This window comes from Condylura cristata, unplaced genomic scaffold (genome assembly GCF_000260355.1).
Source record: "Condylura cristata isolate star-nosed mole 26May11 unplaced genomic scaffold, ConCri1.0 scaffold00022, whole genome shotgun sequence".
Taxonomy (NCBI): domain Eukaryota; kingdom Metazoa; phylum Chordata; class Mammalia; order Eulipotyphla; family Talpidae; genus Condylura; species Condylura cristata.
In genome coordinates this window covers 16,162,654-16,179,229 of record NW_004567123.1, presented here as the reverse complement: position 1 = coordinate 16,179,229, position 16,576 = coordinate 16,162,654, and the positions used below count along the sequence as shown (strand labels likewise).

Genomic DNA, 16,576 nt, shown 5'->3' with positions numbered 1-16,576 from the left:
CAGGAGGCCGTGCTGGGGAGGAATTGGACTCTCCCATTCACTGGTGCAGCAAATAGCAGGCGAGCTGTGTGACTGAACTCAGTGTCCCCATCTGTAAGAGCGGATGGTACAGCTACCTCCTGGGGGCCATAATCCAGATTCCGGTCTAGTTGCCGCATGTCGTCCAGGGGGGAGACAGAACCTAAACCTTAAATAGAAGTATCCCACTGTCGGCGCGCTGAGGTTTGTCCATCTGGGGGAGTCAAAGAAGGCTTCCCAGAAGTGGTGGCACTAGAGTGATCTTCAAAGGATCACTAGATGGTAGCAGCTGATACTAAAAGAGGCACGAAACTCTATTTTGAGGGATGGGCAATAGAGGGGTGACAGTGGAGCCCAGAGCTTAACAGCCCCCTCACTACTCACTACTAACTCCCTGCTCACTACTAGGAACTGCCTCATTTATTCCTTCTTCATTCAGTCCCTCAGCAAATATTTATTGAACACCTGCTATGTGGCAGACAAAGCAAAACTTGATCATTTCTTTCCAGCTGACAACCTCACAGTACGTGTCATCTTAGCGGTTAGATGTCTGGGTGAATGAGCTGCAAACAAAAAGGGGTGCTGCTGTAGGCTCTCCTCCAGGTTCTACCGGGGGTGGGCAGATCCCCGGGCTCTGTGTCTGACTGTGCGACTTCAGGCAAACCATCCCTTCCTGGAGGTTCTAACCCCCGCTTTGTAAGGAGGGAGCAGGAAGCTGACCGTCAGGCCAAGACCTAAGGACACACTTGGGAAGCCTTAAGCAAGGCCCGCAGGACGCCTGGTAGGCTCTCTGTAGCGAGCTGCTGCCCGACTAGACCCAGGCCAGGCCTCACGCTGCCCTCTGTGTGTCTCTTCTAGTCTGCAGATCCACCACTGTGAGCTGCGGGCCTCCTCTCTGAAACCCCTCCCCAGCCAGGGCCTGGCTTTCTCCGTCTCCAACTCCGACATCATGGTGCAGGGCAGGTGGAAGGCACGCAAGTCTTTCGTGTAAGTTGATCCTGCTCCACAGCCCTTAGGCCTTTGACCTTGCCCATCATAGACGTCCCGTCCTTGTTGGGTCTAGGTGTTCCTAGCTCATCAGAAAGTCCACACGGTGGGCTGAAGGAGCCCAGCCCAGAGGTGAAGTGGTGTCCGAGTCCTGGCCCCTTGGAGGGCGGGCTAGGTGAGATGGCTGCATCTGCTTCCTCCCAGCAGCAGACACCAAGCTGAGAATCAGGGCAAGGACTTATCTGGGACATGACCTCGGCAACGGCCTTGGCTTTGGCAGGGACTGAACTCGGCAGCCCTGTGAGGTAGCACACCTCTGTGTTACCCCAGCGCTGCCCTGTGACCGCCTTCCTGTTTGCTGTTGGTCAGGGGCAGCACCCAGAGGCGCTGACTCTAGCACTTTGAAGTCTCCTCTGACCTCTGATTAACTCTGGTGGGTCAGTGTGCCTGGACTACCATAGTGTACGTCACTGACCAGGGGCTTAGACCGCCCTCTGTGGGGGAGCGCATGGGCGTCTGTCCTAACTGCCCCCTGCTTCTGAGAACCCAGCCAGCTCGGACCCTGGCCCACCCGAGCGGCCTCATTTTTCCATGACCACCATGTAAAGGCCCATAACCACGCTCTGAGGTGTGGGGGGATTCGGCTTTCGACATGTTTTGGGGGAGGGGCGAGTAGGACCCAATGTAGCCCATAACAGAAGGGCTGACCTGTCTCTTCCGGATGAGCCAACCTTTAGACCTGCACTGTCCAGGGCAGAAGCTTCGAGTCATGTGTCTCTCGGAGTGTTTGAAAATTTGGTACAAATCAAGAGCTGCTGTAGGTGGGAAACGCTGCTTTTGAAGATATAGTTCAAAAAAGAACATGAGGCTTCTCATTAATAAACGTCATGCGGATTACATTTGGGATGCTATTGCCTTTTTGAATGTGCTATCAACGTCACTTTAAGACTAATGTAATATTTCTGTGGAGGGGAAACTCACACACCACAAAACCAGCCATGTGCAAATCCACAATGCAGTGGCATTTTCACCATGTCATCCAACCATCACCTCAACCTACTTCCACCTCATCTTCATCAACCCAAGAGATCCCTCCAGACCCATCAAGCGGTCACTCCCCATCTCCCTCCCCGCCAACACAGCAGCCACCACCCCTACGTGCGGGTCCCTGAGGCGTCACCCAATCAGGCTGTCATCGTCTGCCAGTGCCATCGAGCTGCCTTCTTTCCCTAGCAGAGTGTTTCTGCGTCCTGCCCGCCCTCTGGCCTGGGCCGTCCTTCCTCCTCTTGGCGAGTCACCTCTCCCTGTGTAGAGAGACACCCAGGGCCTCGTTTCTGTTAGGTGTAGAGCAGAGATGCCCATGAAGCACGGAAGCTGCCCCTTCCAGCTGATATTTTGGTGGTCTCCTCAGGTAGCTGCCACTACACCACACCTTGGGAGGAGGGGCCTCAGTTGCTGGGTTCAGAAATACATGTGTTAAAATTAGGATAGACCCCCCAAAACTGACACTCCAGGCGTGCTCTTCCCCCACCATGTGTGGGGCCCCCGATCTTCACAGACACTGGCTGTTAATACTTAAAAGTTTTACCCTCCTACTAGTGGAAAACTGGCATCGTTATTCTTTTCTTTTCTTTTTTTTTAAAGATTTATTGATTTGAGCATATAGAGCTGGGGTATAGGTCAGAGGTGCAGGGCAGTGAGAAGATTCACCAGAGACAGTGGGGAGCAGAACAGGCAGATCGACGAAGTACACTGCTGAGGGGAACAGCGGGCGGGTCAGGAGAGGTCTGCCGCGCCATGTGGTCACCTCCGGGGTGGGGATTGAACTCATGCTGAAGAGGCATTAGCTTCTCAGTGCTGTGCTTTAACCCTCTGTGCCACCAGGGAGGGCCCTATTTTCATTTTTAATAAACTTTCAGGAGCTTATTTGCAATCGATCCCCACCCCTCACACACACACACCCACCATATATTCACTGTCTTCTTTTCCCTTTTGGCTTGGCTTGTCCTTTCTATGCTAATTTGTACAGGTTTGTTCTTTGTGTGTTAAGGAAATGAGCTCATATTTTAGCTCACATGTTAAGGAAATCAGCTCTTTGGCTCGTGGCGCAATTTTATTTTCCACTTTGCCTATGGCACATTTTTGGTCCCTGAAGTTTCATTTTGTCTGCTGGCAAGGCTGTTAGTCATTTGCCGATGGCGTCTGGGATCTGGATCTCGCCTGGAAAGGCCTTTGTGTATTTCTGATCATCAACTCAGGCTTGCATCTTGATCTCAGTATCTTATTTGTAGTAAGCCTTTCCTTTGTCACATCTGTAATAATTTTCCATGATTAAGCTTTGTGCCATTTCCACTCATTTTACAGGTAAGGAATGAACTTTTCCTTTTCCTCCCCAAATGGTGACTGGCCTTGGTCTAGGAATCAACTACTCCTTGTTTTCTCCCCTCCAGGAGACTGCAGGGGTTCTTTGACCTGCAGGTCAGGGGCATCGCCATTTCCTTCGACCTCCTCTTGGGCAGCGACTCTTCTGGGCGACCTACAGTCTCTGCCTCCAGGTGTCACAGTCACATCGGGGACGTGGATGTGGATGTGTCAGGTGATGCAAGGTAGGCCAAGCACAGGGACACCGGCCAGCCTGACCCTCCCGCGTCCAGCCCGAGGATGCTCTCATCAATGAGGGACCCAGACACAGTGCGCCGGCACATCCGGGCACTCGGAGGGCACCCTTGGGGAACACATCCTGGGGAACCACAGATGTGACTCGAGCCAGGAGTCACCACAAAAGCAAACTGCAGGGCACCATCAGCAGATGAATGAAATTTGGCCACTGGAGAAAAAGAGAGGTTTTTGGCCAAAGGAGAGTTTAGGACAATATGTACAAACCTTGGAGCAAGTCTTTCTGGGCCTCAGTTTCCTTAAGTAGAAAGATGTGGATCCCCCAAATCTACGGGATCTGCTTGGGGTACAACAGGGGCTGGGATCTAGGTGTCTAAATCAGTGAATGTGCTGGGAACTGCAATTCTGCATTTTTGCTTCATCTGCATTTTGGCCACAACAGAGCACCAGGCTGGGGTAGGACGGGCTCCCTTGGGGGTTGGACAGGCCTGAAGCCAGGGCCTGGCTTTCCCTGCTGCCCCACTGTCCCTACATCAGTGGCACACAGCTGACTGTCCACTGTGCCCTCTCTCCAGCTGGCTGCTGAATCTCTTCCACAACCAGATCGAATCCAAGTTCCAGCGAGAGCTGGAGAGCAAGGTAAGGACGTCTGAGCTGCTGGTGTCCACTGAGCCTCTCAAGGGCCAGGGAACGGTGCTGGGGCCTTTTACTGACCTCTGGACCTGGACAGTGGTGGGGTCTGACAGAGGCCTACCTGGGGCCTTAAAGAACAGTCCTTTGCCCAAGGTCACAGAGCAGGTATGTGGCAAATCCATGGGCAAAACGTGGGTCTCTGGGCTCTGAGCCAGTCCAGTTAGGAGGAGAATGGTGGAACTCTTGGCAAAGAGTAAAATGTCCCTCTGTTTGGTTTTGTCACCACCAAATCCCCCAACTGCCATCCCCACCCCACTGCCCTGCACCCCCCCAACCCCCACCCCTGTGGTCAAGCGAGACAGCAGCCCTCAGTGTCTGCAGGGGCAAGCAACAAGCTTCTGGAACATGTCAACCATGTGGGTGCTCTGCTTTCACCCAGAATTTGGTGGACCTGCTATAGGTTGGGGTCTCTGACTGAAACAGTTTCAATCTTTTATCCACGTTAAGCTTTAATTTCCTGAACACTCACTTCACCCCAAAGTCCCACCCTGAGATGTCATACGTCAGGGACAGTGTCTGGAGCAATGGCTGTGCTTGGGAAGGGTGGAAGTCCTGAAGGAGGAAAGCCAGGTGGCCCAGACAGACACATCACCCGCTCCTGGGCCTGCTTCTGGTTTGGCTTTGGAGGCCTCCTTGTGACTGAGCTGGGAACAGCACGCGGACCTTAGGCTGGATGTTACAAGCTGCCCTCAGGCCCTGTTCTGGGGTCCTGGGGTCCAGGCGAACTGGGGAAACATGCCAACCTCTTTCCCCAGCACCCCTTGCCATGTTCTGAGTGGGCCATAATATTCTTCAGCAGGGTGGATTTATATTTCCCTGCTGATGATAGAGATAAAAATGATTTACAACAATATTCTCTAACAATTGTAATCTATTAAAATGAATTGGAACATAGTAATTATCAGTGATAATAAATTGCCGATGATATACCATGGCTTTGGTAAATTAATGTAATTAATGTTATACAGAATATATTATTGGGTAGCTATTCTTACTGGAAATAATAATGGCAACGCTTTGTGTGCTGCAGTTTGGCCAAGAATAATGTGCTGAGCACACTCCCACGTGGTGTCTTCAGTCCACCTCAAACTCTGGAGTGACCACTTTCCCCATTTGCGAGAAGGGGCTCAGAGAGGGGCTCACTCAGCCAGCTGGGAGGGGCTGCGGGGGGCCTTGAACCTCCTGGATCTTGGGGCGCCAGTACTAAAGGCCTTGTGGCAGCTGGGTGGCTTGGGAAGGGTGAAGCGTTCACCTGACCCCATCCTATGAGTCCACCTTCCTCCCAGGGAGACCAAGCACCTGGGCCAGGACCCTGCAAAGTCCCCGCTAGGGGTGGGATGTGGTCCCTGAGCAGCAGGGCTGAGAAGAATATTGAGCAGTGGTCGGGCGCTTGCTCTGTCCCCCAAAACACCGTGGGAAAAGCTGGGGGACAGGATGTAACCCTGGGTTTGTCCCACTCACCCACTGCACCCTTAACCACGACCCTGCCCCCCTCTGTGGGAAGCTCCGCTATGTCTGGACTGGGGCACCTGAGAGCACCCTCCTCACTCACTCACGCCCCCCTAACGGGTGGGCACACAGGCTGGGGGCTCTGGGTTGATGTGATGGGCCCTGATCTGCAAGAAAAAACAAGATTCCTGGTTCCCTTGCAAGGTATCACAGATGTTGCTCGCCACCATTTTCTTCGGCTGCAAGCAGTTTCTTCACTCCCAGAGTCTCTCCCAGAAATGGGGTCTCTCCTCGGGGTTAAGCTTCCCTGCACTCCTGCCCCACCCTGTCTGGCCTTTCCCCACAATCTCCTGCCTTGCCTTGCCCTTAAAATGTCCCTTCAGGGGAGCCCTCTGTGACCCCACACTAAGCCGGGGTATCCCAGGCACCTGAGACCCCCACATGACTCTCTCCCACCGTTAATACCTGTGGCTCCATTAGCACAGCAGGTGGTAGCTGGTTAATTTAAAAACCTGTTTTAAGGGAGAAGGCTTTCATATCCGTGAACAAAGAAAATATTTACATGTAAGGAAATGTAAATTTGTTTGCTATCTTTTGATGTTGGGCCAGGTCCTTGAAAACAGCCTCTCTATTGGCACTGAAGTCTTTCTTGCATAAAACATCGATCTGCAACAAATCACAGCACAGATTCCTTGAAACACGAGAATCGAAAGACATTTGTGAAGCCATCGGAGAACAGCATCCTTCTATTTTTTTTCCTTCCTAAGCTTTTCTTGTCCATTCCAAACTTAACAGCATTTTTCTTGAAGCAACTCACCTTTCCAGAGATTTTTCTCTTAGGTTTTCATAGAAACAACTCTTTTCTCATTCATAATTCATTGGTTTGCATAAACAATGATTTGAGTGTTTTCAATAGCGAGTAGAACACACACTTCTGAGAAGACATTTTCTTTTCTGGAGAAGCTTGCAGCTCACATGGTGTCCACACATTCTGTGTGTTGTAGCCTCAAGAGCATCCCCTCTTAACAGGCATCACGGGAAAACACTGGTCAACCCAGCCCACCTGTGAAGCAATGCCATTTAAGAAGCAAACTGCATAAACTCTTACAATTCCTTGGCTGGCTGCTTCCTTTTCCTGTCTAGTTCTGCAATTCAGCTCTGCATTCTGGAGGCCAAGGCCTCCCAGTGAAAAGCAACTTTACTGATGGAACTTCGGGCAGTGCCTCCATCTGGTCCGTGAACCCCAATCAGGCTGTGGAGAGGACTCCCTGTGTCCATGGGGCAGATTTGAGGTTGAACCTGAAATGTCCAGTTGGACTTTGTTGGGATCTAGGGGGAAACCTGTATATTTCTAATTATTTCTGTTTCTTCAGTAGCTGGCACATTATAAGTACCATAAATACTTATGGGATGGATAAGAAAGAGCAGATAGATGCAATAATGTGACCAAGTAATGAGCACAGGACCAGACCAAAGTCCAGGCACTCACACAGGCTCCTGCTTCCTTTTTTTTTTTTTTTTCAGATTTGTGAATTGATCTACAAATCAGTGACTTCTGACCTACAGCCTTATCTCCAAACTCTGCCAGGTACAGCCTCCCACCCATTCCTGGGACAGTTTACCTCTAATAATAAAAGCATATGCATACCTCATAAAACACTACATGGAGCAAGGTGTAGAAAGTTGAGAGTTCTTTTTTCTCCTCAAATTTTCTTCCAAGAGATTCCCTGTTTGGAATCCATCTTTTTCTATTTTTCTTTGCATGTGCATTGTTCTTCTGTAACTTGCATACTTGGAGATCTTTCTATATCAGCACACATTTTCTTTTTTCATCTTAAAAGACTGAATTTTAATTTATCCAGCTTTGTTGAAAACTAATTGACATAAACATTTTGTAAGTTTAAAGTACAATATGCTGACTGAATACACTTATCCATAGCAATGTGATTATCATTGTAACCTTAGCTAACACCTCCATCTCCTCATATAATTACTATTTCTTTTCTGGAAACATTTGATCTCCTCTCCTAGCAACAGTCAGATGCATAGTACAACACTGTCAACTTTGCTCACAATGCTGAGTATTATATCATTTTCTTACTGGACGTTCATACACTTTGATCAGTATCTTGCCATTTACCCACAGGCAGTCCAGGTCCTGTTACTACCATTCTAATCTCTGCTTTTACAAATTCAGCTTTCTAAGATTCATTATATTCATTCTGTAAATGATAACCATATTATTTTTTCTCTGCGTGACTTATTTCACTTAGCATAATGTTCTCAAGTTCTATCCATATTGTCTCCTATGGCAGGGTCTCCTGCTTTTTCATGACTGAATAGTATTTTGTCACACACATATGTATGATGTACACACACACACTTTCTTGGACACACAGTCCATCTGTTGGCTGGCATCAATTGTTTCCATACCTTTTCTATTTTCTTTTTTTGATATTTCAATTTTATTTATTTTTTTACACCATAAACATAATTTTCTTTACATCATTCTTCATTTTGTGCATTTTTCCATCTCACTTGTAATCTCCATGGGCCTCCCATCACCATTTCACCCGTGTGTACCATCACCACAAATCTTGACTATTGTTAATGACAATACCATACTGTTTTGATTACAATTGCTTTGTGGTAGGATTTGAAGTCATAGAGTATGTATGATGCCACCAGTTTTCTCAGATTGCATTACTCAGGGTTGTGGTTCCATACAAATTTTAGCATTGCTTTGTCTGCTTCTTTCAGAAATACCATTGGAGTTTTCATAAAAACTGCATTGAATCTATAGATGACACTGAGGAGTACGGAAATTTTAGTGATATTGATTCTTTCAGTCAATGAACATGGGCTATCTTTTCTATTTGTTTTTGCCTCCTTCAATTTCTTTCATCAGTCATAGTTTCCAACGTACAGATCTTTCACCTCCTCGGCTAAGTTTATTCCTAAGTAGTTTATTAGTTTTGATACTACTGTAAATGGGATCCTTTGCTTTCCTTTTTAGATATTTCATTATTAGTATATAAAAACAACTTTGTTTTGTATGTTGGTTTTGTATCCTGCAGCTTTATTGAATTTGCTGATGATACATTGCAACCATTTCTTGGGATGTGGGTCAGCCAGAGCTCTCACCCCTTTTCTATTACCTATCTCCTAATTCTGCCTTTTCCTGGGTCCACAGTCTCAACAGAGATTGACAGTTTCATCAGTGTTGATTACAGTTTAATGGAGGCACCAAAGGCAGCAACTCAAACTTTGGACATGATGCTTAAGGTAAGTGTCCTGGAATATGGCCTTGGATGGGTCCAACCCCAATGTAGTCATCCCTCAGGGCCACTCCTTTCTTGGAGCCTCGCATGCCCCCAGCTCCCAATCTTACCTCATTTCCCCAGTGGTACCAGCTGTGATGAGAATCAGGCAATATGGAGTGGTGGGGGGGGGAGGGACTGTTCCCAAAGCTAGCATCCTCCCACAGGTGACTTCCAACTCTTGGGTCTTAAGACTCCCCCTCCTCCTTTGCCCCCCTCCTTTGCCTTGCCCATTATGCAGGTGATGTCTGTCAGAGCTGGCCCTGGGTGGTATAGAGCAGCCAGACAATAGGTTGTATTATCCATATACCAAAGTTTAGTGCATTCAGAAACTTTCCATGAAGGGATCTGGATAGACAACAGTGTTTCAAAGGAAAAAGCCTTTACTGGTAGAATTTCAGGAATTATCTCTAGTCAGTGTGTACCTTCCCCCCACCCCCACACACAAACACCGACAGGACTACCTTGCTCAGATGTCTGGTAATGGGACAGACTAAAAAGTTCAAGTGGACCCTATTTCTCTCTTTAGGGTGAAATTTTTAACCACAATCACCACTCCCGAGTTGCTGTCCTTCCTCCAGTTATGAACCTTCCTGAGGAACACAACAGAATGGTTTATTTTATCATCTCTAATTATGTCTTCAACTCTGCCAGCCTGATATATCAAAAGGCAGGATACCTGAACTTCTCCATCACAGATGACTTGGTAAGGACGGTGCAGAAGAGCACTTACAGAGGAACAAATAACCTGTTTTCCTTCCTTCTTCCCTTTCCTTCTAGTCACATCAGTGAAATAATAAATACAGACTAAGAAAAAGATCAAGACCAGGAAAAAGACAAGCAAAATATAAAAAGGGGGAAATGTTCTCCCTTTGTAATTTGGCTTCCAGGAAGCTCAAAGTCAAGTTCTTTCTCCCATATAACTATGGAAGGCTTTGTAGCTTGTTTCTATGTCACATCCCCTGCCCCACCCCAGCCTAGACATGTTATTCTAATTCATATTTTGTCTCATTTTCATGGTTTTTGGACCTTTAAAAAATGTTTTAGTGAATGGGAAGAATGAAAGACACACTGATAAATGTACATGGTTACATAGAATAAAAAATAAAAGTAAAGCATGACTGTGAAGACACTGTGCCCACAAATTGATGTTTTTAATAGAAAATCTATCTGGGAGCTCCCCTATAGGAAGTCTTCCTAACACCTACCTCTAAGACAACTCCCTGAGGCTTTATATAATCAAGACCAAATGTTATTGTGGTCATATCATCAACATTTCTCAGTTTCTTTAATAGTTCTGGGTTTCAGAAGATTGTTTCTTGTTGCTCCTTAAAAAGCTGAAGGCTGTGAACAATATGAGGATGGTGACAGGAACACAGGCCAGGAGCAGGCCAGTTTTCTCTCATCATAAGCCAGGGGCATATGGTGGATGGATGGCATGGGCTTTTTCCTTGGGATGACCTCTCCCACTTGTGGGCCATTTGCTGCAATCATATTTACTGCTGCTGTGCTTTTAGCGGCCACAATCTAGCAGCTGTGACTTGCTCCGTGCTCACTTGCTAGCCCTTGTCCTAAACAGTGACCTGATGGGTGGAGACTGGTTATCCCCATGTTAGAATGAAGACCTCGAGCCTCAGAGAGGTAAAGGGCCTGGCCCTGGACCACACAGCAACAAGGCCTGCAGCCAAATGCCGGCCTGTGTGATTGCACGCCTCACCTTGTGGACCCTTGAGGTGTTTCCTGTATGTACTTGCACCCCAAGGTGCAGTCTGCGCCCCAGACTCATGTGCTGGTGCAGGGCAGGCATCTGGATGGTCCCTGCCATGGTGACCCAGGACATTTGAGAAGCTATGGTCTTGACCATTCCCCCTCACCCCACCTTTATAGACCTTTGCTCCCCCAGAGCATCCTAAAACTTTCCTGTCTCTTTGCTGCAGATTCCATCCGACTCCAACATCCGACTGAACACCAAGTCCTTCCGTTCCTTTGCCCCTCGGGTAAGATGTCCCTCAGCCCTTAGGGAGTGCACACTGAGCTCCCTGGGCTTCAAAGACTTCTCTTTAAAGCCTCTTGTCCACTTAGCCAACAGTTACAAAGCTGACAGTCTGCCCCTCATGAAGGCTGGGGTGCTGCTGGCTTTGGGGTTCCCTTCCTTTCAAGCCTGGTTCTAATTTGGCCACAAGTTGCCCAATACTTTTAGTGGGGATATCTAAGAATCCCAGCGAATGTTAACATGTCCTGCAAAATGTACCCTAATTCATAAATCCAACAGGGATGGACACCTACCAGAGGCCAGGACTATTCCTGGTGCTTCAAAAAATATTTTTGGTTGGGTGATAATAGTTCAAGACATGAAATAGTGTGGCATGGAAAGCCCTCTCCACTCCTGTCCTCCAACCAGCCAGTTCTCGTTCCAAATCTATGCAGTTTGTCAGACTGAATGCACATACCCAGTGGGCTGCGGGCCCTGGGCTAGTATTTTGCATATTTTTTTCATTTGACGTCATCTCCTCATTGTCCCCTCCCCCCAGTTAGCCAGGCTGTACCCCAACATGTACTTGGAGCTCCAGGGAGCAGTAGTCTCTGCCCCTGTACTGAACTTCAGCCCTGGGAACCTGTCCGTGACCCCCGAGATGGAGATTGCGGGCTTCGTGCTGTCACGCACTGGCCGGGTGCCTGTCTTCGTGCTTGGTGCGGTAAGATCCAAAGCCTTCGCGGATGCTGTTCCCTGTTCCTGAACACTCCCCCCAGGTTCACTACTAGCTAGTGCTTGCAGAGCTCACCGTAAATATCACTTCCTCAGAGAACTTTCTTGATGGCCCTTATTCCTGGTCTGCCTTATTTATTTATTCTTGAAGCTCCCTGTTATTTTTCTTTATCAGGTTTTTTAAGCCGACACTTACATAGCTGTTATAGACTTACTTGCTCCAAATTTGTATCTTTTTCCTCCCACTAGTTGAGTCTGGGCTACTGGGGGAGGGGGGGGATGTAAAGGAGTCTTTGCTCTGCTCTGAATCTATGTCTGAACCCCGGGAGGTTCCATTTCCCTGACTGTCTTATGCCCGAATTCCAGCTGGCTCCGTCCATCAGACACTTGATGGGAATGGAGAGCAGGAGGAAAGAGAGGGCCAGAGCACATTTTCCTCTTGGCCTTGGGCAGAGATTCTAGCAGTGACCCAGTCGCTCTCACACATACTCCAGTTCCTTCCTCTTGGGGTGGAAGTGGCCTGTTTCTCTGCTAACGCCTGAGTTGCCTCTCCAATTCTTTTCTGGCATCTCAGCAATTTGTCATTTTTGTAAACACATCCCCTGCATTAAATTGCCTTTGCATTAAATATTGCTGCAATATTTAATTTCTCCGTAGACCTGTCTAAGGGATTTGAGTACCTTGGGGATCCTTTTCACTGGATAGAGAAATTAGCTATCTTGTTTCAGGTTTAGAATTCAGTAAGACAAATCTGTGCAAGAATAATTGGTCCTAGATGTTATATCTGTGATTTTATATTGCCGTTATCAATATATTTTAAGGTAACACCATCATCATCATCATCATCATCATCATCATCAGGACTGAATCTTGGCCCTGAAATAGCTAGAAACTATCCCATTTAGAGGTTGTCAGGGACAGGTACTCTTTCCCTTCCTTGGTAATCTGTTCAGAGTTTAACTGCTGTCATATCAACAATTTCAAGAAAAAATGTTCACGTTCAAACATTTATTGAGCACCTAAGTGCACCTTCTGGGATTCTACAGTCTAATAGCAATGGCCTGCATTGATTCATTGAACCATCTGCTTAGCAGCGGTAAACCGCCCCCCTCGCCCCTCCCACCATAGTTGCTCTTCCTGTGTGTGATGGCCTCCCTCACTTACATCCCCTTCCTTCTACCGGCATTTCCAGGCCACTAATATATCCGCCATGTTGATCTTCAGCACCAACAGGATCACTGCGTCCTTAAAGCCCGAAAAGTAAGTGTGCCTGCTGACCACAAGGGGGCACTCGACTGTGTTTCCTAAGTCTGTAGCTGGGGTAGGAGAATGATGAGATATTCCTGTCAGTGTTGGTGGGGAGGTGGCTCACAATTTGGAAAGGAAAATTAATTTTCATTCTAGTTGGTCCAATTCTTTTGCTTCACCAGCCCTGCCTGCACAGAATTTTCCCACCTAATCCCCCATCCCAAATTTCTAAGGAAATTACTAATAGTGCTTTTTTTTAAACCTATGAATTTTAGACATCAGCTGCGTTAACTTCCTGAAAATACAGGTAGATGGAGTTCTTTGACTTGACCTGCTTTCCCTTGCCAACCTTCTCAATAGTACTGCATCACTGTTCTTGGCTGTTTGCTCATTTTTTTCACTCCTACCTCCCCCATCCCATCCTTGGACCTGAGCCTTGTCAAGTAGATGCCTTCTCTTTTCTGCTAATCCCCACATTGGTGAGGTTTCCTATGGGCATAATGCCCAAGCTCTGAACCTTCTTTTTTTCATTATAGGATACATTTGGAACTGAAGGAATCTAAAGTCGGAATATTCAATGTAAGTATTTTATTTATGAAATGATTAGATTAATCAATTTAGAGTGTTTACTAAGCAAGGCTATGACAGCTATAATAGAAACAAGAAATGAAGAAGAGTTTCTCTCTGCCCTAGAGAAGCACAGAAACTCTCAAGGACATGAAGTAGGGCCAAGGAACAGCTACACCCCATACATACTATTAATTATTAAATCATATACTGGACAGACTCCTCAACTACAAAGAACAAAGCCAACTGAAAGTATCCTAACTGATGTGTAGGAATACCTATAACTAAGAACAGTTGGGGGGAAAAAAAGGCTTTGCTAGATCCAGAGGCTGCCATAGGTAGAGCAAGCAACTCTTCATCACTCCTTTGTGCACTGGCCTTGTTCTCAGACAGGTTCTTCCAATTAGTGGAAAACCCTCCAGTTTCCTGTAGTTTCCTTTTACTTTTTACCCAGTAAAAGCACAATCTTTGTGCTAGTGCTCACAGGATGCATCTTAGCATTGCCCATTCTTTAGCCAATCACTGTGGCTAGAAACTGGACAAGATCAATTGATCAAGCATGGGTTTGACTACACTCCTGGAAAGCGTATACTGGATTAGCTAAGAGGGTTCCCTAGAGAAAAATAGGGATTCTGCTACTGAAAACAAGCAGAATTCCATAATGGGCAGGCAAAATCAAGTGACTTCCACAAGGAGGAAAGTTGTGAAATAGATGTCCCCACCTCCAATAGAGGAAGGGAAAGGATGGGGAGATTGATGTGGGCGAAGCCATCAAGAGAAATCTCTGGAAAGAGGGGAGGTGGTGATGGCAGCTGCTTCTCACAGTCTGAGCAGAGATGGACGAGCTGACCCTCAGGAGTGATATTCGTTTCCCACAGAGCCGGGCTATTGTGACCACCTTATTGCTGTCCTCTGCCCAGACTTCCCTTTACCTGCTGATGAAGTAGAAACAAATCCCTGGAGTGAGGGAGAGACCCTGCCCTGAGAGATCCCGAGAGATGCCTCCTCCCAGAGAAAAGGACTAAGACTGTACCTGTGCAGGGCATGTAGAAAGGTTCCATAAACAAAACATTCACAAAGTCATCCTATCAGGCGTTCAGAACATGGAGTGGGAAAAACAAGACCTGTAGAATCAGATACATCGGGACCCCCACCCTAAGCCTGTTGCCCCATTCCCAGTAAGACACTTTCATTCTGAGGGCCTTGCTTTACTTATCTGTAAATGGGAACATTATCCTCACCTTCCAGGCGTTACTGTGGAGGCTGAATCCTATAGCTATATAAGGCTCTACACCCTATATATGGAGCATGGGGAGTGTCACAAGATGTGCTTCATAAATTTTGTTTTGACTAAAAAAATTTTTTAGCACACAACTAATTTAGGAAAACATTCTCACTGTTAAAAAAAAAAGTTAAATAACAGAGTAACAGAGATAAGACTAAGTCAATCCTTGGTTGTTCTCCCTGGAAGAAAATACCAGAGACATGTAACTTTCCAAAACATTTTCGTCACTTGCATACATACACGTGTGTATGTTGAGACAGTTGTATCTTATAAAAGTAGTAGCATGATGTAGGTACCTACTGCAGTCGCTTACTTCAAGCCTCTTACCATGTCAGCACAGCCACCCCCAGAGTGGCATGGAGTTTGTCAGTGGGCAAGATGGCACAAGGGTACAGTTATACCTCTCCTGTTTCCAACCAGGTGGAGCTGTTGGAGGCATTACTCAACGACTACATCCTCAACAACCTTTACCCCAAGATCAACGGTAAGTATCCCTGTGGATTTTTCCAAGTTAAGAGTGACACTACTGTTTAGTGGAAAGTGAGCTAGACTTGGAGTTGGGATAAAAGGTTCTTTTGCAGGCTGTGTGACCTTGGGTAAGTCACTTCACCTCTCTGAACTTCAATGGCTTTTCTATGAGATGGGCGTGACAATGAAATGGGAATGTACTGTGTATAGAGTTTGCAAAGAGGACTTTTTTTTTTTGTTTTGGAAAAATGTTACTAACAAATCTCTTACCCTACAGAGCTGCTGGAAAAAGGTTTCCCTCTCCCTCTGCTAAACCATATTCAACTCTACGACATAATTCTTCAGATCCACAAGGTCAGTGGGTTGAGGGGGACTCTGAGCATTTGGGGAGGGGGTGGGCTTGTTTTCCAGATTTGGAAGCCATAACTTATTAGGGGAACCCAGCTCAACCTCACATGTGGGAGAGCCTTGCCTGGGGTAGGCTGCTCCCTAACACCCTAGATACCACATGTCTTTCGGAAGTGGATCTCGGTGGGGCAGGAGGTATAGACACAGCCTTATAAACACAGCCTGTGCCACACTGCCTCCCATCCCCAACCATGGTGACCTGGGGGACCTGAAGGCCACCTCATTTTGAAAAATACTGCAGTTCTAGGTTTATCAACAAGTCAGATTCTGAAAGCTATTTGAAAGTTTTAACAATTTCTTCTAAACCCTTAAGCAGACAAGTTCTATTATAAATGTGCTTGTTGTGCTTCCTCTACCCCTTTTAAACAAGGTATTATAAAGCTTTTTGGGAAACACTCATAAACCCATTGTTCCAGCACACCCCTGGTTTGAACTCTGTTGTTGTTCTTTCCAGTCTTTGTTCCTCTAAGCATTTTTTAAAAAAATGTTTGTTTGAGTTGGATCATTGCACTGTCAACACTCACACCTGGTCTCTTTCTTTTCTCTTTAAACTCAGCGTTACCCTTTAGCCTCATTCCCTGTTGCAGCCTAAGGCTCCCTCCCCTGCTAAGACGCTTGTGTCTCATCCATCAGATGGGCTATCATTTATGTAGCTACCGCCATACTAAAGAATATATCTGTTTCTTTATTCTTCTCTCCACTGTTCTGCCATGTGTGCCCCAGGTTCAGATTATCTTTTAGAAAAGCATCTCTAGGCCCTCCTTGGTGGTGAAGCAGGTTAAGGAGCAGCACTATGAGCTAGCCACAGCT

The 16,576-nt window shown here is 46.8% G+C and overlaps 1 protein-coding gene across 1 annotated transcript in view; it reads left to right on the top strand.

Moving 5' to 3' along the window:
* The window catches only part of LBP (lipopolysaccharide binding protein), a 20,360-nt gene that overhangs the window by 2,169 nt on the left and 1,615 nt on the right, over window positions 1–16,576 (top strand). Inside the window, exons 3-14 of the mRNA XM_004686949.2 lie at window positions 877–1,005; window positions 3,456–3,611; window positions 4,197–4,260; window positions 7,288–7,351; window positions 8,957–9,048; window positions 9,613–9,789; window positions 11,021–11,080; window positions 11,615–11,779; window positions 12,983–13,050; window positions 13,575–13,617; window positions 15,311–15,374; window positions 15,636–15,712. Coding sequence (XP_004687006.1) covers window positions 877–1,005; window positions 3,456–3,611; window positions 4,197–4,260; window positions 7,288–7,351; window positions 8,957–9,048; window positions 9,613–9,789; window positions 11,021–11,080; window positions 11,615–11,779; window positions 12,983–13,050; window positions 13,575–13,617; window positions 15,311–15,374; window positions 15,636–15,712 — 1,159 coding nt within the window. The remainder of the gene's footprint in view (window positions 1–876; window positions 1,006–3,455; window positions 3,612–4,196; window positions 4,261–7,287; window positions 7,352–8,956; window positions 9,049–9,612; window positions 9,790–11,020; window positions 11,081–11,614; window positions 11,780–12,982; window positions 13,051–13,574; window positions 13,618–15,310; window positions 15,375–15,635; window positions 15,713–16,576) is intronic.